Raw genomic sequence first — 22,444 nt, 5'->3', positions numbered from 1 at the left:
GGCTTTGATTTTTTTTAAAGCAAGGGTTTTATTTTTTTCTTGGTTTGTTTTAGATTGCTTTCAAAACAGAATCGTCTCACTATGACCCGAAATGCTGTATGGGCTCTGTCCAACCTCTGCAGAGGGAAAAATCCTCCTCCTGATTTTGCCAAGGTAAGAGATGCTTGAAAGAAAATGTATTGTGAAGTGATGATAAACAAATTATTAGTTTAAGGTGGTGAAACTTAAACTAAACAGAAGGAATGCTTCATCAGAGAAATTCTGAAATATTTGATTGCCATCTTCCAGATGAAGTTTTTTTAAGTTTTTGTTTAGTCCTTTGGGCAGACATGCACAACCACTGTTTTAACATGGCTGCACTGTTTGTATACTGGAGATGACTGTCCCATGGCAGAAGAAAACTCTGCACATCTTGGCTGCTGTAGAGCAGCACCTGGCACATCTTAGTAACAAGTAACATCTTAGTGGACAAGTCTGAGTTTTATTGGCAGACGTTGTTCTGTAGAGGCTGAAGAGTTGCTGTGCTGCTTTTCTGGAGACATGCTTCTCCATGCTTGTATAGCTGCACTCATGCACAGAAGTGCTAGCTAGGTCTGAAATTATCTGAGTATTGAATCTTAAGATGCCAGTACCAAATCCAATAATGACATACAAAATCAGCTGACATAATAATAGATCTTCTGGCCATTTTAATTTTATGTATCTGCTCTTAATGTCTTACAGGTTTCACCTTGTCTTAGTGTGCTTTCCTGGCTGCTCTTTGTCAATGATACAGATGTATTAGCTGATGCCTGCTGGGCTTTGTCCTATTTGTCTGATGGCCCCAATGATAAAATCCAGGCTGTGATTGATGCAGGAGTCTGCAGAAGACTTGTGGAACTGCTGATGTAAGAAATCTGTTGCAAGCAAGCGTCACTCTTTTCCCTGACATCAAGATTATAACAATAAGGAGTTTAATTAAATAGGTCTTGAAATGTTGTGATTTCCAAAGAGCAAGATTTGAGTTTTAATTTTACTTGTCTGTTCAGTGTTCTCTATTTGTCATGAGTAACAAAAGCAATGGAATTTTTCTTGTACTAATTTTGCTGTTTCCTGAGATATTTTCCTGCACCTAAGAGATACATTTTTGTAAAATCTCTAACATACATTGGAATTTTCCTTGTGTCATTGAAGTCCATATTATAGTTACTTAACAAGGAAATTACCTAAAGGATACCAAAGATAAAAATATAAGGAATAGTTCATTTTACTAGAATTGACAGTACCACGGGCTTGAAATACAAGTAATTTCTTCAACCCTTACTGTAGAAGAGTAGATGCACACTTTGGTCAGAATAGTGTAGCTGTGAGAGTTGGGGTCACAGAGACTGGCCTTGTTCAAAGCCATTGTTTCACATCCAAGCTCAGGACATGGCCTAAGAACAAGGAATAATGGTTTTCAGTGATGTAAATAAAAAGACAATTAAGGCCTCTAATGTTACAGCAAATGTGTTGCTGGATTAATGAATGGAACATATTGCCTCTAAGTGGCTTTTTATAAAGAAGTTTTGATTTGAGAAAAACATTCCTTACTTCACCTTTCGTATTCCAGTTCTGATTTAACAATGATGATGAAGGGATGCATATGATGATGGAAGATAATAAACAGGGTTTGATGGGTTATACACACAACTTCTATCCCTGTTCTTCTGTCTCATTCATGGCCTTTGTGCGTGCTGCATTAAGTGTATTTTGTAGTTAAAGATAATTACTTTTTCCTCCCAAGGATGCTTGGAAGTACTCTGAGGTCCTTTTATTCTTTTAGTATTTTATTTTTGTGCTGCTGACTGATCTAAAGGTCTAAATATTTAGAAACCCTAGAAAGTCTTGCCACTAGTTTAAAATCAGATTGTTTATTTATGTAGTGAAAGTCAGATTTATCAGGGAAGTTTTCCCCTGGCTCATAGATGCCCCTTCCTTGAGAATGTGAAGCTGGAGATGCTTTGGGAAGGTTAATACTTAACATTTTTCTTTGTCAATTTTAGGCACAATGACTACAAAGTTGTATCTCCTGCCTTACGAGCTGTGGGAAACATCGTTACAGGAGATGATATCCAGACCCAAGTATGGATGAACTTTCTCTTGTGTTGTACTGCAGTTCATCTTTCTGTTAATTGTGGTAACCTGTTCACAAGCACCTCCTCTTGTTCCTTTTGAAGTTTGAAAGTGAAGGTTGATGACACTAATTGCTTCAAAGTGTGGTGGTTTTCCATTTTTCTGTTCAGTCCTGAACTGCTGATGGTTCTTAGGTAGCTGTGTCTGGGACTTGTGGGCAGCTGTGCAATACCCCTGTTTTTGATTTATTTCAAGCAAATCTGTCTCTTAGGCTGAATTTTGTGCTACGTGATGTAGACTGGTACTGCCAGCAAAGGCCTGTCACATTCAGTGCTGTTGCCAATCTGTGATGAATCTATCGTATATATGATGAAAATATGTCATATTTATGATGAAAACCAAGTGTCTGCTCATATTTTGGGTAACGTGTAGCTGTGTCTGGGCATTTATTTAGAGAAGCATAGGTAGGAGGCAGTGACTCCCACCCCTGTATTGGAATAAACTGGAAGGCAGGAAACTGTGCTTCAGAGGCACTAGGTTGTCACTGGGACGCTTCTGTAGTTCTGTGACTCTGAGACCAGAGTTAAAGATGAGTTAGCAGCATCAGGGCACTGTTTCAGTATCTTATTCCTAGGAGGAAGATAACATGATTTTTTGATTGTTAAAATATATTTTGTGTAGCTGAATTGCAGAGGCATTGTTGTGGTTTTTTTTCAGTGGCATTTGTTTTGCTGATCAGTCATAAAGAATTATTGAGGTGGGATTTCATAATTTCATTTAAGATAAAACCACAAGGGATCACTAATTCCCATGCAATACTGGTTATTAAATATTGCATGAATCTTAGATTTTAATTAAAAAATAGTTTAAATGTTTTTGTTGCGCATGATTTTTTCTGAGGAGCATACCATGAGCTTTCCTAAAATTCTAGAGAGCTATATAGGTAGGATAGTTTGATAGTCCTGCCTGCAGATTGTGCTGTATGCTAAAAAATGATACAGGATGCATGTAAAAATCAGTAATCAGAAGGAAAAGCCCAGCTTTGAAAGCTGATACATTTCTGGATGTGAATGCAAGGTACAGGTTCTTCAAGAATGTCTCTGTAAAACCTTGGGGCACAAACTTGCTTTTACTTTTTCTTTCATTTTCTACTATTGACAATTGGCAGTGCTTGAACATAGCTAAAACCATAGATAGTATGCAAGAAGAAAAAAAAATTCTGTCCCAGCAGACACCTGATAAAATCCTGAACCATAATCTTTGCTTTTTTAATCTTAGTGGGGAGTACACAGGTTTTAAGAGTATGGAGCAGGGGAGATGCAAGCAAGGGAATTAATTCCTCAGATTCCATGATCACAAGTCATGACCGTAATTCAACTTGACTGGAGTATTTCCCATAAAATTCTGTACCACACTGTTCTTTCCAAGGTGCTGCTTTTGCCACACAAGGCAAAATACTGTGCTTCTTGGTATACTCTCCCAGTTTTTGGCTTCATCGTTAGAATTGAATTAAAAAAAAAAAAGATTGTTTGTTTTTTGTTTTTTGAATCTTATTATGCCCTTTTAGCAGGTCAAAAAGTCCTTCACTATCACACATGACATAATCAAGGGTTCTGTCTTGTAACATCCAAGTTCTGGGGCATTTTCTGTTGTACTTTGGTCGTTTAGGAAATTTTGTTGCAATTTTTCTGCGCTGTAAAATTGTAGGGCTATTGCAATTTTTGTAAATTTTTAAATAAGAGTTGTTTGTTTGTACTGTCACTGCATACAACTCTGATTACACTCTGCACCACAGTGCCAGCAGATGTGGAAACAGAAGTAGTTGGTGCTTACAACTGTACAAAAATACAGGAAAATACCATAATTTTAATTTTTTTTGGTCATAATGTGCTTAATATCTTCTTGTTTTCAGATGACACTGAAATCATTATGAAGATGTAATCTCTTACCTGAAAAACTTGGTAGTTTTGCTCTTTAGTTTTCCTGCAAAATTTATTTATTAATTCTTGCTGTGGGTTTTTTTGGTGCATGTGTATATTTAGTGTTGTTTTTTTTTTTTTTAAACTTTGATCATCTAATGGGGTATGCTTTTTATATTTTCAAGACATTGTACTCCTTGTTCCTGTGATTCTGTATCCTAAATTTCTTCTATGATGTGTTTTGTTTTTCCTGTTGTATTCAGGTAATTCTGAATTGTTCAGCTCTGCAGAGTTTGCTGCACTTGCTAAGCAGCCCCAAAGAATCTATCAAAAAGGAAGCATGCTGGACAATATCTAATATAACAGCTGGAAACAAAGCCCAGATCCAGGTAATCTTTTCAGCTATCATCAGTAATTTTTGTCCTGCAGACTAGAAGGGACACGGGTGATTTTTTTGTGTATAAAGTGCATATTTGTGTTAATGCATTGTCACAGATACATAATTGCATACAAGAAGTATATTACTGTGTGTAATTAGAATATTTCAATGACCCAGTCATCTCCAAATTCAAATAATTTAATTTTCTAATCCTCTACACATTATAAAGGAGGAGAAGACAGTCATGGTAGAAAATGCCAAAACGTGGCTGAGCTCAAGAAAATTTTGTCATAAATAATTTGCTTTGTGCTTTTGAAAGTCACGAAGATACAGAAATTCTCAAGTATGAAAAGAATAGGCTACAAACTTTGAGAATCAAATAATTTCACATATTTCTTGGTTTCACCATTGGACACAGACATACATTTGAAAGTACTTTATTTCTGTTAATATTTCTTTATAATTCCTTTTATAATTTCCATAAATAGGCCTTACAATACCCCATTGTAGGCATGTGTGCTTAACCAAATCTAAATCTGCTGTTTATAAAACTGAACAGTAATGGGGGCTATCTAACATGTTGTCCTGGGATTTGCCCTTTCTGATTACACTAAATGTTGTAATCCCTTCATATTAAGTGATAGCACACAGAAGCAAATGAGTCCCACTCCCTTACGTCAGTCATTACAATTAGGCTCCAGAAGATTAAATCATTGTTCTGAGTCTGGACTGAGTGTCAGCCATCAGGAAGAATTCTCAGACCTTGTCTCCAGGTGGTATAAATGAGAGATGGAATACCTTTTCCTCAGAGAAAAGTCTTTGGCTAGATGAAGAAGAAACAGCTCAATATGTTTTGTTTTCCCTGAATATCAAGTTTTGTTCAAGAGCAGCTGTACTAGGGAATGTTTTGCTTGTTTTTAAGGGATGTGGTTTGACCTGGTGGGATGTCAGGTGTCCCCCAAAGCTGCTCTGTGACTCCTCTACTGGTCAGGAGAGAGAAAAAAAAGGGAAGTTTCATGAGTTGAGGTTAAGGACAGGGAGAGGTCACTCACCGATTACTGTCATAGGCAAATTCAGACTCAATTTGAGAAATTATTAGAATTTATTACCAGTCAAAATCAGAGTGGGATAATGAGAAGTAAAACTAATCTTGAAAGCACCTTTCCCCCACCCCTCCCTCCTTTCTGGACTTAACTTTATCCCTGATTCTTTTCCTTCTCTCCTTGGCAGTGCAGAATACAATCAGTTCTTCACAGGTTGTTTCTGCTGCTGCTTCCTCCTTGGGAAGGGAAGTTCTTTGCCTGCTCCAGCATGGGTTCCCTCTGGGGTCACCAGTCCCACCAGCAAACCTGCTCCAGGGTGGGCTTCTCTCTCCACAGGGCCACAAGTCCAACCAAGACTCTGCTCTGGTGTGGGCTTCCCATGGGGTCACAGTCTCCATCAGGCATCCACCTGCTTCAGCCTGAGGTTCTCCATGGGCTGCAGGTGCATCTCTGCTCCACCATGGACCTCCATGGGCTGCAGGAGTGTCCTGCCTCACCATGGGCTGCAGGGGAATCTGTGTTCTGGCACCTGGAGCACCTCCTGCCCTTCCTTCTGCACCAACCTTGGTGTCTGCAGGGGAATCTGTGTTCTGGCACCTGGAGCACTCCTGCCCCTCCTTCTGCACCAACCTTGGTGTCTGCAGGGGAATCTGTGTTCTGGCACCTGGAGCACCTCCTGCCCTTCCTTCTGCACCAACCTTGGTGTCTGCAGGGGAATCTGTGTTCTGGCACCTGGAGCACCTCCTGCCCTTCCTTCTGCACCAACCTTGGTGTCTGCAGGGGAATCTGTGTTCTGGCACCTGGAGCACTCCTGCCCTTCCTCCTGCACTGACCTTGGTGTCTGCAGGGCTGATTCTCTCACATATTCACACTCCTCTCTTCTCTGGCTGCAATTACTTTTGCCCAATATTTTTTTCCCCTTCTTAAATGAGTTATCACAGAACTGCTGTTACAGTCTCTGCTGGGCTCAGCCTTGGCCAGTTGCAGGTCCATCTTGGAGCCAGCTGGCATTGGCTCTGTCAGACAGGGGGGAAGCTTCTAGCAGCTTTTCTCAGAAGCTGGTCCTGTAGCTCCTCCCACTGCTGCCAAAACCTTGCCCAATACAAAGAGCATTGCCTCATTCCTTCTCTTTTGCAGAGGTGTTGGGAAAAGAGATTGTAGTGAATAATAGAATCATGAAGGCTTAGTTTGGAAGGGACCTTAAAGATCATCTAGTTTCAGCCCCTCTGCCGTGGGCAGGGATGCCATTCACCAGGTCAAGTTGCCCATGGCCCTATCCAACCTGGCCCTGAAACCAGGCTTTATCTGATAAATACAAGTGTTTCTATCAAGGCAGTTGAATAACAATCTCATATAAATCAAACTTAGTTCTGAGGTTATGTTTTTCAATTCTTTTTTCCCTCATTGGATACATAAAGTATTTTCAGAGATTGCAAAGGGTAAATAAAGGTCTGGCTGGAGACATTTATTCTTTGAGGCATGGCAATAAATGTCAGAAATATTAGACTCTGGAAATACTTGTCTTACACAATTATTTAATTAATTAATTAAATTAATTTAATATTATTTAATAACCTGGAAGAAACAATGTTTACACAGAAAGTGAACCAAACCTCTTAATATATTGGCAAAAGTAGCCAAGGTGTACTTGTTGCCTCTGTTTCCCTTGGAAGGCAGCCTGATTGCTGCTCTTATAATGATGACTCTGGATTACTTATTCTGTGTGACCAGAATTAGCATGAAGTGGTTAACTCTCTTCACCTATGGGGTGGAGCTACTTATCTTTTTGCAGAAAACTTGCACAAGACTATGAAAAGGCTGCATGATTTTTCTGAGGAATAAGTGTATTATAGCCTTTGCAGGTGGCACTTGGAATCTTTTTGGTTTACATTCTCCCTTGCAAAGAACATTCAGCTGCTGAAGGGGCAAGCATAAAGCTTTAATACCTTCAGTAAGGGCTTCATCTCAGAAGGCATAGGAAATAAAGTTAATACCTTTGTGAAAGATACTTCAGTCTTCGATAAGATACCTGAAATTCCTGAAAATGAGAGTGAGTGCTCATCTAACATTCAGAGATCCTTATGTTAGGAAATGAGTAGGCAAAACCCAAAAACTTAGAAAGGTGGAAAGCTCTGTAGGTCCTTCTTGTTTGATGTAAAGAAATGACTAAGATGGAAGTGGGACTGTGAGGAAAGGAACCCCCTACAGTGGTATTTGCTCTGGCTTTCTTGGTCAGGATTTTGTTTTTACCGCTGGAGGTCATGTTTTTTGTCAGATACAGAGAATGATATGGTTACTCAATCTAACCTTGGTAGAGCTCCAAGAATTTTGATTCTGCTTTTATTGTGGTTTGTGTGTTAATCTGAGTATTAGCTGAATTTCTAACAAAAGGTGCTGTGTGAAATCAGCAACTGTACCACTGGTTTTTTTCCCGCATCAGCAATTGTAATGGCTGTGCAAGTAGCAGTTCCCAGGAGGTAGTTACTGCTGCTTATACCAAGGTAAAATGTTTTTGCCTTTGTATTTCTTGTGTTTCTTCTTCTTTCTTTGCTCTTTATCTCTTCAACACCCACCTTCAAAATACAGTATTTTCTCTCTAGAAGGGCATTTTTGCTTTTTCTGCAAAGTCTAATCGTATTTTCTGAGGAACAGTTCAACCACATATATTGTCTTAAGTTTGTGTTTTTTCTCAAGTCTGTTGGAGGGTTGCTTCAGGATGTGTAATTGTATAGGGATGTTCCAAACTTAAGAAGAGCTTTAAGAAGCCAGGTACCTATACAATTCATTCCATAAAGACATATCAGAAATGACAATGGAAACTAGTTTGTTGTTAGAGCATTTTTTCAAAACTTTGGGATCTCTTATTTTTCATATTCTTGATCTACTGAAGATACAGTTATGAGGAGTCCTAGAAGTAACTTGAATTCTAGTGCACCAGAAGCTATTTCAGTAATGTATTCACTTCTGTAACTTCTTTGTAACTTCTCTGTACCACATTGTCCTGTTTTCAAGTGAAGGAGTTGATGCCTGTCCTTGTTTGCTCAGTACTCATACACCTGGTATTCACTCAGGCACAAGTGAGGCTTTAGCTGAAGAGTCTTATCTGTATCCCTGGTAATCTTTGGTCTTCTCAACTGTTACCACGCCTTTGTTTGAAAATGAGTAAGGATAAAATAACCTCTCCTTTGTTAAAACAGAATTTGCCTCATCTACCTGAACAAAATCATTAGTCTATGCATGTGTGTGTTTAGCAGTTTTAAAATATTTTGGGGTATTTTATCACAGATCAGCTGCCTTTCTGTTGAGAACAGATTAGAATTGCATGGTGACTTGAAAAGGTGAGGTCAGAAGGGAGAGGGAAATTAATGCTGTGAGCCATTAGTATTGCATCTTCATTTCTAGCAGTGACTCTCTAAAAGTGCAAAAAAAGCCCTTTAAATCTGCATAGAAAAATACTTGTGATTATTTGCATAGAAGTTCTCTTTCTCAGGAGTCTTGTATCAAGAAGAAAAATGTGTCAAACAAATCACTAGAATACATGTGGGTTTAAAAGAATCCAGCTTAAAAGTAGCTGCCTTAGGATATGTCACAGACAAGGTTGGAACTGTGTTGATGTGTTATGCAGGTCCAGGGAAAAATAATGTAAGAAGCATTTTCTCAAAAGTGAAAGCTGTATTTTAGGAGTCCCTCAGGCCCCATTCAGAGTAATTGATCTGCATTCAGACTCCAAGCTCACACTTGCTTTGTAGTGAAAAAATGACTGCCCTAAGTGCATGCCCTATACTGACAGTTACAAAAATTAAATTAAAACCCAGTGTTTCTGCTTATGATTGGGATATAACTATCCTGGTAATGATGACATACTGCAAATCATGTCCATCATGAGGCCTCGATTTTTGGAACTGCAGAAAATGGCTCATTAGAGAAAGCTGTGAAGTAAAGCACAGCGGAGAGTGCTAACAACATGCTTGATTGAAGAGCTCAAAGTCAGTGTTTCTTGGAAGTAAAATTGGCAATTGCAGGTGTGATTGCAATGATCACCTTGTGTTGAAAGGAAAGTACCATCACAGATGTGTAACAAGTTCCAGAAAGACCCTTGATTCTTTAGTTTCTAGTCTCAACCTGGAGAATGTTGTGTGAGGTACAAGATGTGAGGAAGCCTCCTTTCAGCTCCAGAGCTGATAAATCTGAATTTCTTTGAAAATGCCTTTGAGGTATTACTTCAGACAACTCCTATGTATTGGCAAAATCATTGTAAACATTTGAGCTGAAAAGCACTTAAATAAAAAAGGACTTCTGAAGTTAAAAAATGCTGTTTGGTAAAATGTTTCTTGAATATGGTTACATGCTAAAATGGAGAATAAAAGTGTAGTCTGTTTTTAATTTCTGTGATGATAAAGGCTAATTCCCATCTGGGATGAATACTTGATTTAATTAAGTTCATGGGTGAACCTGTTTCATCTGTGAGTTGAGGTAGGTTTTTTTCCCTTTCTCTACATGAATTTCACATTGTGATGAATTAAAACGTTACTTCTTGAGAACTGGTCTTCCTTATAGTAGGAATTCTAAGATACTAAGATACTAGATGCAGCTCTAAATTAAATTATTTACTTTCCTTTCTTCTCAGTCCCTATAAATTGCTCAATAGTTACTACTAGAGGTAATAAACTGGTGCAGATCTGTTCCGCTCTCTGTGGTGTTCACTGGATTTTGAACATGCACAATCTTTAGCTAGAAATCAGGCAAGAATGATTTCAGCATATGATAATTTTTTTCACATCTGCCTGGCATAGTAACCCACATTTTTGCAAGTTACCAGCTGATCAACTAGTGGATTATTGCTTCAGAACAGTTGGGATGTTAAAATGCTGTGGAACTTTGGGTAGTGCTCAAGCCATAATCTAGCAATCCATGAAGACATTAAAATATTTTGATGAATCTAATAGGTATTTTACCTAAGCAGTATTAACAGACAGAACTATATTTAGTGTTGTCTAAGATTGCATTGGGTTACACTCCCTCCATCCACCCACTGTAAAGTATAGAAATATAAAGTCAGAGGGAAGGACTTTTATATTCATCTCCACTTTCATACTGCCTACAATGCTGTTTGGTAGCACACTCCAAAGGCTTTCACTGTCACTTCTAAAAGATAAGGCAGCAGCCTATCACTATTAGATTTGCACTCCAACACAAAAAGTAAACTCTTTCTAGTGTTAAGGCAATGTAAATAACATGCATGAAACGTGTGAAAGTGCGTGCTGAACTTTCTTTGGTGGCTCTTACTAAAGCACAGGAAGTATGGGGTTTTTTCCCCACCAAAGGTGGAAGTGAAAGCCTTTCAGAGTGTGTTATCAACAGTGCCTAGGCAACAGAAAAGTGTGGTGGAATGCAGCAGTCTTTCCCCTCTTTATTTCTGTGCTTTCAAGGTTTGGGGTGGATGTGTATATCCTGATGCAGTCGTGATTGTCACTAAGTATAGTTTTTGTTTGTTAATTTCCTAGTTTGTATACAGCTTTGCTGTACTTCAGTGGATAGCTTCCCCAGTCAGGGAGAAGGGGAACTACATCTTCCTGGGAGTCAGAAGGAGAACTGCACAACTGAAGCTTAATCCTGACTGTCGACCCTTCTGAAGGGTATGAAAGGCTATCACATACCTCAAAAAATGTTCTGTGTCTTAACTCCGCAACCCGTTGAAAAGCTATGGAGGGCAGTACTCAGACACAATCCTCCATGTCTGACAGTGAAGACATCATAGGAGTTCTCTGCTCTTGACAGGTTAAGAAACTTCTTCTTTTCTAACATACCTTAAATTTTCACAAGAACATCTGGAAGTCTGAGTATGGGTAGGCATGGTAGCCACAGGACCTGTGCCATATTTTTCCTCCTCTAGAGTTTCTTAACCTTGCAGAAGAGTGACATGGGCAAATGTGGCAAATGATATATTGTGTGTCAGTTGTAAAAACTCTGGAATGAAATGCATTTTTACAAAATGTGGTGAAAGTTACAAGCTCAGATTTGTCAGAGGCTCTTCTCCAAAAAGACCACTGGGGACCACTCCAAAAGCAGTGCTGGGGACATGGAAAAGAAGTTACATGATTCACACAGAGCTGTGGTTTATACAGGCATCAAGTTAGCTTAAATATACAGTGTGTTTAGTTTATGTCATAGTTTGCATAAGTAACCTAAGAATCTTACCATGCTGTTTGTGGTAGTAGAACTTTAAGAAGTATATTCATTAAGAGCAAAATACAGCGTTGCTGACAAGGTCATATTAGTTTGCAGACTAGAGAAAGTCAAAGATTAATCTCTTTCAGGTTTGACTTTGTATTTAAGTACAAAATCTGCTTTCAGGCTTCTGCATACCTTATACCACATTGAGGGCAGCAGAGCTAGAGTACATTTAATTTCTGTATTGTGGCTGAAACCCACAGCAGTCAGTGGTGTGTTACTGCCTTTGGGAGGCTGGTTGGTCGGTTTGGTTTTTCCTTTCTTTGTTGTGGTTTTTTTAAGATTGACCGATCCCAAAAGCAGGAGAGAGCTCAACAAGGTGCTGCTCATTATACTGTAGGTTCTTCCTGATGGCAATAACAGCCTTGTGTAAACTGGCTAGAAGTTTGCTTCAAACACAGTTTGGAGGGTAGGCTTAGGTGTCTGTGTCAACAACATAAAGGTTCATTAGAACTGAGATCTGAAGTGCTTCCTCTCTGACTCTAGGAAGGCAGTGTTCTTTGTACCCATGCCATAGTGTGAAGTAGTTTCAGCTTACAAATATTTGCTAAGTTATTTATGAAGCAGTTGTAAATTGAATAAATAAACAAGGTAACTGGAAAAGAAGTCACTGAGAACTAAAATTTCCAGCCAGGAGGGGGAGATCAGAGCAGTAGAGCTGTATTTACAGCTGCCAATTATATGGTGACTGTTATTTTGATTTGTTAAAGGTAATGTGAGAGGTTGCAGGAGCAGGAAAAATATCACAGTCTAAGACTTGTTTGCTTTCACATTTATGTGTTGAATGATATGTGGGCATGTGGTGCCAGCATGTGCACGCTGAATGTGTGCGTGTGTTTGCACATCAAAAGTGATTTAGGTGTGGGAACCCAAAGGGGGAGAAGCAGATTCTCACAGGGCTCAAAATATGAATTTAATATACTAGGGCTGAAGACCTCCCTAACAACAACTAACAATATATTTTGATTAAACATCCATGCAGGTGCAATGAAAAATTCATTTTTGTAATCTAGCTTCACTCTTTAAAAATACAATCCTGTGAAGTGAAGAAACTTGATTAAAATAAGATAGGTGGAATGTTTCCAAGAGACAGGCAACCCTCCTAGAGGACTATATCACTGGGATACCAACTATTAAAAAAACCACCCCAAACCAAAACAACATACACACCCCAAACCAAACATAGAAAAGTTGACACTTAAGAAGTGAGGGTCAGGTTTGCTGAAGTACTGAGCATTAGAAATTAAGTTTGAAAGTCCATATTTCAATTAAAATTCAATTTCAGTTAAAAATCAGTTTTGGTTTTCGGAAAGACTTGTAATTATGACTCCAGATGGGGTTCAGTTCCAGCAAATACCAATGGATGCAGCTGGGCAAAAACTTCAGTGTTAGGTTAACGTATTAAAGGACGGGCTTTGGATTGCCTATTATGCAAAAAAGAGATTTCTAATGCATTTTGTAGATAGCACCTCTGTGCCTAGTAGTGGCAACCTAAAATATTTTTATTTCTTTGATTTCTTGATGTTTTTCAAATTCTTGTTGAACAGAAATCCCTTAACTGTCTTCCTTTTGTTTGAAAGCTATACTTATCTTGAGCATTTTCTATGCACTACACTTCTTTAGTCTTAAACACACTTCCATATCAGGCACACACATTATAGGAATGCTAAAAAGGTAAAGTAATTTGAATTAAGCCAGTCTAAGTCCTTAGAAGTTTTAAGTGCCTCATCCTGCCACAGTTCTTTAGGGCTTTGCTCTGCCTGAGTCTTGCTTTTCTTAAAAAACAAGAAACCAAAAAACAACAACAAAAAACCCCCTCACTAAATCAAATTCTGTTTTAGCATTTACTGTTTTATCACCTAAAGAAGTTTACCTGAAAGGGAAACATGACCTGTTTCCACAGTAACTGTTGTTCCCACATAAAATATCATAGAGATGGGAATCCTTAGGCATTCTAGTGTGCTTTCAAGAGTAACTGCTGTGGGCAGGCTGCAAATCATAGGGTGTAAATATAGATGCTGCCTAGCACTTACTCTGTATTGGTACTTTATTGTTTCCGCCCTTGCTGAGCTTAACTAGACTTTTGAAATCTAGTGAAGATGTTAAGGTTAAAGCAGACCATTTTCTCACCTAGTTAATGTGGTTTTTTTCCTTAAACCTGAGCTCTTAGAGTTTCAACTGTTTGAGAGGGTGCTAGTGGAAAAGCTTTGTGATGTTACAGGGGGAGAGTTGAGAACCTTTCACTCAGACTCATGCTAGGGTGAGATGGCAACACTTATGTTGCCTGTCAGGCAGCAGAAAACATAAAAGTATATTGACTGGTAATCACCTCTCTTGAGTCAGTCTCTTTCAGAGAAGTGCCTTATGAGAGGCTGTGTTTCATTGTGGTGCTTTATCCTGTTCTGCTTGGGTAAAGATAGCCAATTTCATTGTAGAGCAGAAATGAAGCAAGGTCCCCATAGCCTTTTATGCAATAGAAATAGAGGTAAGAGCACTCAGCCAAGAGATGTGAGATCTGGATTCAGTTCTTTCTGAAGTTTCAAGTGTGTATTTCACCACTCTTAAGAAAAGTAATTTTACCCACTGAACTGAAGCATTCAAACACTGAAGCAAAGAGTTCAAAGTTGATTGAGCCTGAAGAAAAACAGTAACAATCTTGTGTTTCTCCCACTTAAATGCCCTCCTGTTGCTAATTCCCTTTATTTTGGAATTGTCTTACTATTTTACAAGTTTTAAGTTGAAACCTTTTAAGGTAACTTTTTTTTTTTGGCAGTAAGAAGACTCAAGTGTTAGTTACTGCCTGTCAGATAAAGTGTGCTGATGTAGTTGCACACTATCATGTAACATACTCTGATTTTAGTATTTATTATAGAAGTTGGTTTTGAGAATACACTTTTTAAGGAAATGAATCTCCTGTAAAAGGATTGTTTTGAGGAGAGGATTTAAGAAGTGATAATGAGATTTTTTTTACTTGTTTTTTTCCACAGTAGTAAAATCCTGATGCCCTCAAATATCCCTATCCTAGATCTGTATCAAGATCTTTCAGTAGGCAGTGCTTGACCTCCTGGAACACATTGTTCTTCTTAGGGCTTCTGCCTCAACAACACCCTTGTATAGAATTCTCTGGACTCACATAAAGCAAAGTGTAGACTGACAAGTCCCCTTTCTCCTCTCCATCTGATGAGAACTGAAGTTCACTGGTGAAAACACTTATGCTCTCACTCTCTAGGTGCACAGTCACAGATATCCCAAGTACCAGTGTGGGTTCTCTGCTCAGCTGCTGTCCATGGCTGCATCAGGAGCTTTCTTGACTCCCTGTGGTTGGGTTCTACTCACTGGCTGGTTCAGCTTGAGTCTCACTGGCAAACCAATGAACACGTTTGTCTTGGGCATCTCCAGGCTTGCAGACCCATTGAATATCAGCACAAACCCTCTGTCCATGCCTGGATCCTGGGCCTCCCAGTTGCTACTCAGTCAGTTTGCCAGCAATCTAAGTACACTGTGGTCTTCCATACCCACCACTGCTTTTGGGGATAACATAAATTCCTTCACCACACAGGGCAGGTGCCCAGGCAAATGGGTTCTGGGACCTGCAGTTCCTTTGCAGCTGAGGTGCTGGGATCTTCATTAAGCTTTGCTCCAGTCCCTCTAGTAGCTGGCATCCAGTTACATGGACCCTATGGGCTGTGATCCTGCCCCAGTGGTTGATGCTGAGACCTTCACCTGCTCCAGTTGCAGGTGACCCTTTCATCCAAGACCTGACACCAGTTGCTGCCCCCAAATTCACGTTTTATGGGACCTGATTTCATGGCCCGTTTTGCTGCTGACACACCCCCACCCACTGCAGCTGCTGGCCCCACAGACACAAGGGGTTCTCCTGAGGTCTGGTCCAATTCCTTGCCCAAAGTGAGTCGTGCTCACCTAACCTTTACAGTGCTCAGGTGGGACAGAGAGAGTGGTTATGTGGTAAAATAGTTAAGGAAATATTTGTTATTAAGTTTTGCACAGTTGCACTTGTTCCTGTCATCAGCTATAAAGTCCAGGCTGGCTCTCTGCCTCTAGTTTCTTAATGACATATTAATTAGTGACTGAACCCTTTTCTTCTTTGTGATTGTTTCCTTATCCCTTGTCTATCGGGTTTGTGTCACAGTGTGTTTTATTTATTACTTTCCTGTTATTTGTATCTGCCTTTGAGCTGGAAAGGTCCTTGATCTGATAACCTTAATGAAGCAGATGCTCTCATGTTTCAAATACCCTACAGTGATAATTTCACAAATTAACTGGGTTTTTTTTGCAGTAAAATACATGAGGGGGTAAAATGCATCTCTTTTTTAAGATACTTCCTTTTATGTTTTTTGATTTTTTAAAATAGCTGGCTCCTGTTTATGACCGATCACTTTCAGTCGTCGTGTTCTAAAATTTCAGTTAAGGATACTTTTTCAAATATTCTTGGCAATGTAGAAATGCAGTACAATGTGGCGTGATGGAGATAATAGTTTTCCTTTGCTGTATCAGAAGTGGGGATTCTTTAGAACAGGAGACTGTTCGTGGGCCTGTTGGGTGGTACAACTAAGAGGCTGTATGGATTTATGAAGCCGAGGCAGTGTGGATACCCAGACAAACAGGAAGGATAAAAGAAATATTAAACTATTGTTTTATTTTTACCAGGTTAGCCATTCACACTATGAATTGACTGTAGCTTTTTGCTGTATGTAATCTGTTTTCTTCTGCAGAACTTTGTGCAAAGGATCTTTTTGGCTTTCTTTGGATTTCCCTTTGTTAGTTCTGTGATGATTTATGCTTGTAAAGTGGTAGATTAAAAAAGTAATCCTGAGATCTTGCTTGGTTGAATGATCCTTATCAAAATGTTTCAAATCCTTTTCATAGGTATGTAACAAAACTGGTTTAATTTTCATCTTATTGCAAAAGGCTTTTTTCAGAAGGAGTTACCAGAAACTTTAAGTTGCTGCTCAAATGTTCATTTGGCTTCTATCACTTTGTTGAGCGAAGCAGGAGAACCCTACTGCCAAACCATCAGTGCTTTGTCTTTTCATCAGGTGGTTGCTTGTTTTGAGCAGTTCTTACATGAGCAACTTTGCTCTGTTGTCTTGTGCACTGGAAATGTATAATGGCACAGAGGCCTATGAAGTTAAGGGATCTTAATGACTTAATATTTTACTGACTTAATAGCTGAGAGGTTTACTACCTGGAAAAATAAAGAAACTATGGCATTCTTTTGTTGTCAGGGGATGATTAAGTAACTCATTAGATATGGCAGTCACTAGAGTCTGAATGTGTTTTTGAATGAATTTCGAATGAGAACAGACCACAGCAATAACTAAGGTTTTGAATGTAAAGCTGAAAACTGATTTATCAGTTTTGGTGTTTGATAAAGTGACATTTCATTGTTTAATGTGTTGTGCTGGGCATGCACATTAACTAACTCAGGGTAAAGAAGTTATTTCTAATATTTATTATGACCCTGCCATGTCATTTGTTTTTGCAGACAGTCATAGATGCCCATATCTTCCCAGCTCTTATAAATATTTTGCAAACGGCCGAGTTTCGGACAAGGAAGGAAGCTGCTTGGGCAATCACAAACGCAACATCGGGAGGCTCTGCTGAACAGATCAAGTATGAAGTGGTTTAAATCTTTGAGTGCAATAGACTGAGTTAGTGTTTGTGCAAGACAACAAACTATCAGCCTAGAAACTGAGAAAGCTTTCACTGCTGTATCCAGAGACACCATGTCCTTGTTATGAATGGGCCTTTCATTCCTTCAGGGAGAAATCATAAAAGTATTTCAGCTGTAATACTTATTTACATAATTATACCATTTGCCTTAAGTGAAAAAAACCTAAATGCAGCTTTTAAACTAACTTCTGAGGGGTGTAGTGTGTAACAGAGTGCAGTAACAGTCTGGAGAGGAATAGCTCAGCTCCTTGGACAATGGCATCACATGCATTGTTTCTCCTGTTTTGCTTATACTGGTCCATTATGCTTATATGCAGTTTTGTATAAAATACAAATAAAGACTTTACAAACATGTTAAATTAATATAATTGCTCTTTATAGAAAATATTTAGAAGTTACTATTATAGAAATATAGTTTATGGTACAAAAAATAAATTATTATTTCAGAGCTATATGGAGAGAATGAGACAGAGAAAGGATTTTAAAGTTATTTTCATTGTTTCAACAGAATTGACTAGATAGAAATAGATGTCTTTAATTTCTCTAATTTTTCCAGTCAAGTTGATACTTCATCTGATTGATTGTTTTGATTTGTTTGACCTTCATACTAAGTGCTTAAATGGCTACACCAATTATAATTTTGCAGACAATTTACTGGATTCCATGTGATATTTTTCAGATACTTAGTAGAACTGGGATGCATCAAACCACTCTGTGACCTCCTGACAGTAATGGACTCCAAGATTGTGCAAGTAGCTCTGAATGGGCTGGAGAACATCCTGAGGCTTGGAGAGCAGGAATCCAAACGCAGTGGCAGTGGCATTAATCCTTACTGCGCTCTTATTGAAGAAGCGTATGGTATGGGCAAAACACCTGGGGAAATCAGGGGATACTGACATGGTCACAAACTCACTGGAGTCTCAGCAGCCCAGTTCTGTTAGTTCCCTTATCACTGTGACTGAAAATAATCTGTTCTTTGATACGTCTACAGAGTATTCCATCTTCTACATTATCTTTGTCTGTGTATCGATTGGAGAAGAATGTGCAGATCTTTTTTTCTTGATTCGTACAGAATAAAAGGTGTTAGAAGAAAACCACTACAATTCCCAGCAGTAGAGATTTACTAGAATTGCTAACATTTGGATTTCATTATAGCATCATTCCCTGCTGTATTATTTTTCTTTGTATCTGACTTCAAGGCTTGAGTTTGCCCGTGTCCTTTAAAGCCTGCCCAAAAACTGGTTGTCTGAGTTTAACTGCATTGTATACATATATATTATACAGGTTAGGAAATGGAGTCTCCATCCTTAGAAGTTTGGAACACTTGTCCAGACACAACATCAGATCTTATCTGGTGTTGATTAGTACTGCTGGGATGGGCTGCAGGTTGGACCAGATGATTATCAGAAGTTTATTTCAGCTTACACGTAGGTGATTCTGTAGTCACAGTCTTCATAAAGAAAGCACTGTAAACATGCTTTTAGGAAATACAGCCCTAAAAGTCTTAGAGTTTGAGGCCTTGTTCTTTACCCATTCAAGCTTGTTGATTTAATTTTTGAGTGAAAGGGTAAAGGCAGACAAAAGGTACGAAACACATAACACAGTTACAGAGATCTCTGTAGTTCAAACTGGCTTTCCTTGGTTCTGGAGAGTACAAGTTGGATACAGGTCTCCATAGAGAAGCCTGTTCTTTCTGAAGGTGGGAGGGAATAATGAAACAGACTGAAAATTGTCATGGTCATATCCTTTGACTGAGCTGTAACTTTTATGTACTGCTTTTCTCTGCAGGCCTGGACAAGATTGAATTTCTGCAGAGCCATGAGAATCAAGAGATTTATCAGAAGGCCTTTGATCTGATTGAGCACTACTTTGGAACAGAAGATGAAGACAGCAGCATTGCCCCACAAGTGGATATCAACCAGCAACAATACATCTTCCAGCAGTGTGAGGCTCCCATGGAAGGCTTCCAGCTTTGAGGTGCCCCTGTGCTGTGTGCTCCTCTACCTAGCCAATCCTGTTGTCGAGCCACAAGCCACCCGTGGAGTGATTCTCTCAATGTTTTCCATAACCCTGTTTGCGCTCATTCGCTTGCCTTGTGCACATGCTCTTACATACGTCTGGAAAACTTTTGGCTCTCCGTGGCAGGATGTCCCCTCCTTGGCAAGGGGTCGCCAGAATCACCCTTCTCCTCTAGATTCTGAATCTCTCCACTGTCATCTTTGTGGAGTTGAGGCACCTTTCTATACTTTGAGATATTCCCTGTTCCTATTACAGGAAAGTAATCCCTCCTCCACTTGGCCCCCCACTTCTGGCATCCAAGAGAAGGCTGCCTTTCTCTTGTATTTGCTGCAAAGTGTGCCTGCAGTCCAGGGAGACATTCAGCCTTTCTGAGAACGTAGCTGAATTCATCCCTCATGTTCTCCCCTGGATGCCTCTTTGGACGGCTGCGAGAGATGCGTTAAACCTTCACACACGTTCTATCTACCTTGCTGTATGTGCCAGCTGGGGTTATTGGCATGAGGAACATGTTACAAACAATGGAGTAAGTTCTCTGGCCCCTGCAACAACAGGCTGCAATGGACATGTTTTGTGGTTCTTGGGAATACTGAACACATCTGGCCCCATCCTGTCTCAACACTGAGCTCCCAAGTTGGATTGCAGACCACTGTGGAGATTTGTATACCTTTCCAGTTTTAACTCTCCCTCCACAAAAAAAGAACCTGTGAATAGGTTACTCTTAACACCTCCCCAGAAATGACTTTCCAAAACAGCTTCTAGAATGGAGAAACTGCCCCCACTTCTGCTTGCCAGCCACAGTATGATCCAGCTGGGCCTTCCTTAAAGATCAAGCCCTTTCTGGCTCCATGCTCCAGAGTCTGGTCCCTGGTATTCTAGTTATGGCTGAAGAGTTCCTCTGTCTGCCTCTTTACATTTTTACACAGCGTGACTTGAACAGATTTGTCTTCTGAAAAGTTAACTTCTGAATACAGAATTCTTAATTTGTAAAACTTGGCACAAGGAGTGTTAGATCTCCTTTTCATTTTCACAAGACAAGAGCTTCCTCTCCAGCTCACCTGATGGAATACAGTCCTCCTGGCCAAGGCCCTTATTTAACTAAAATGACACTACATTCACAGGATAGTACTATTACATCTGGATCCACCTGGCCTTCTCATTTCACTTTTCCCTTTTGCTGTTGATGAGACTTCAGGTGAATTAGCGTGGAACGCATGGTTCCTCCAGATGACATCTGTAAGGCATCGTTGACTGCATGGCAGCTGCCGCACAGCTGGAGACTGCCCTTCTGCTAGCAGCATGTTCTTGGCTCTGCAACCTGCTTGGATCACAAACCTCTGATGCAAAGGCCAGCCACTCCTCACTGAGTTCAGCTGACACTGGCACCAAACTTCACACATCTGGGGAGATGCCGCCTGATTCAAAGTGGCAGTTCCATTTTGGAGAATGCAATGGATTCCCTAGGCCGTCCGCTCCCCCCTGCATCAGGCTATGTTCTTTCAAGCCATTTTGGATGCTTGGAACACACATTTGTCCAGTGTAAACATTTCAAAATCGCCACTGGCAACTGCAGCGTCACATAGCTGTGGTAAATGTTTGTGGCAGAACTGTCTTCAAGATCCTCATGACTCCTCTCAGTGATAAGCCACTGCAAAAGCAAAACCAGCCCATTGGATACAGAGTTATAAAAACACATAAGTCACTTGTCATACTGCTGAAAGAAGCTAGGCAAAGGCCTGAACATCAGCTCTGTGTGACCATTATTTAAATAAAGTCTTCTGTCTCTGCTTCAGGATGGAGACTCTGACCTGTGTGGCCACTGCAGAAGCCACCTGCTGCCTCCCTAGCTAAGCCAGTTGGCCTCCACTTTCCGTCTCCCAGTTATTTTCTCTAGTGCTGCTTTGTGCTGAAGGAACATTTAGTTTACTGCACTTGATCTGTAAATGGACTTCAATTCTTTGTAATTTTAGGGGGTTAAATTTGGTGGTTAATTTAAAAAAGCAAAAAAACCCCTCAATGTTGCCTTTACATCACATATAAATAACTGTGTTTCTCTTTTCTTGAAGGGTGATAGAAGCACTGATTAGTAGCAAAATCTTGTTTTAGCTTTTGGATTTTTTTGTGCTGGATTTTTTTACGTGTAAATTTCCAATAACATGTCATTTCTATAAGATTTGTTTAAAACCATGTACCTCTTATTGGATGGTATAAAAATGCTACATATTTTGTAAACAAATCTGAGCAAAGTGTGTGTGCATATATTCTGTATATTCATATATGTATATTCTGTGTATATATACACTAGCGTGTATATATACATATATACACACACACATATATATACACACACGCATAAAGTGTGTGTATATATATACATACCTATATATCTATATATATTAGTGTTTTCTCTTCCAGGCTAGTGAAAACAATGTGGTGCATTGGCGTTTCCCTCCCCTGCCCCCCAAGAAAGTAATGACAATTGCCTCTAAATGAGTGAATTAAAAAAGAGTCCATTTAAGCTGACTGGTGTGCCTTCCTGTGTAAGGAGCCTGGCCAGTATTTGTTACTTTTGCCGTGGATATGTGAATTCAGAGCAGATAAGTATAAATCTTTAAACTTGGTATGTTTGTTTGAAATGACAGGCCTGGTTGACACAGGTAATATTGTTGTCCTAAATACTTAGACTGTGTAAGGCATTTGACTGGTACTGCATAATATTTTGAGTGAAAACCACACCACTAGAAGAATCAACATGGCACACATTAAATGGATTAAAATGCGGCTAACTCATAGGTCTCAATGTAATTTTAAATGGTGCTTAATTGAGTGTATTTCCATCAGGATCTTCCAGCAACCAGTTCTTGGCATTGCTTTACTTAGCCTTATTAATAGGTTGAAAAGAAACAAAATCTACTTTGAACAAAGGCTGCACATTAAATAGGTACAGAAGGGAGATCAGACTTGTGAATTATAAAAGGAAAAGCTCACTGATACAGACTGACCAGAATTACTTGCTAAGCCAAGGGCAAGTAAACTACCTGCATTTAACAGAGCCAAACATGTAGTGT

At 39.5% G+C, this 22,444-nt stretch overlaps 1 protein-coding gene across 1 annotated transcript in view; it reads left to right on the top strand.

Moving 5' to 3' along the window:
• Positions 1-22,188, top strand: part of KPNA1 (karyopherin subunit alpha 1) — a 51,033-nt gene extending 28,845 nt beyond the window's left edge. Inside the window, exons 8-14 of the mRNA XM_066572145.1 lie at positions 54-153; positions 724-887; positions 2,025-2,103; positions 4,277-4,402; positions 17,173-17,300; positions 18,040-18,218; positions 19,149-22,188. Coding sequence (XP_066428242.1) covers positions 54-153; positions 724-887; positions 2,025-2,103; positions 4,277-4,402; positions 17,173-17,300; positions 18,040-18,218; positions 19,149-19,336 — 964 coding nt within the window. The 3' untranslated portion in view covers positions 19,337-22,188. The remainder of the gene's footprint in view (positions 1-53; positions 154-723; positions 888-2,024; positions 2,104-4,276; positions 4,403-17,172; positions 17,301-18,039; positions 18,219-19,148) is intronic.
• The last annotated feature ends 256 nt before the right edge of the window (positions 22,189-22,444 follow it).

Source organism: Molothrus aeneus, chromosome 2 (genome assembly GCF_037042795.1).
Source record: "Molothrus aeneus isolate 106 chromosome 2, BPBGC_Maene_1.0, whole genome shotgun sequence".
Classification (NCBI taxonomy): domain Eukaryota; kingdom Metazoa; phylum Chordata; class Aves; order Passeriformes; family Icteridae; genus Molothrus; species Molothrus aeneus.
Note: the sequence above shows the minus strand (reverse complement) of the source record. Positions and strands in the feature narration are given on the sequence as shown.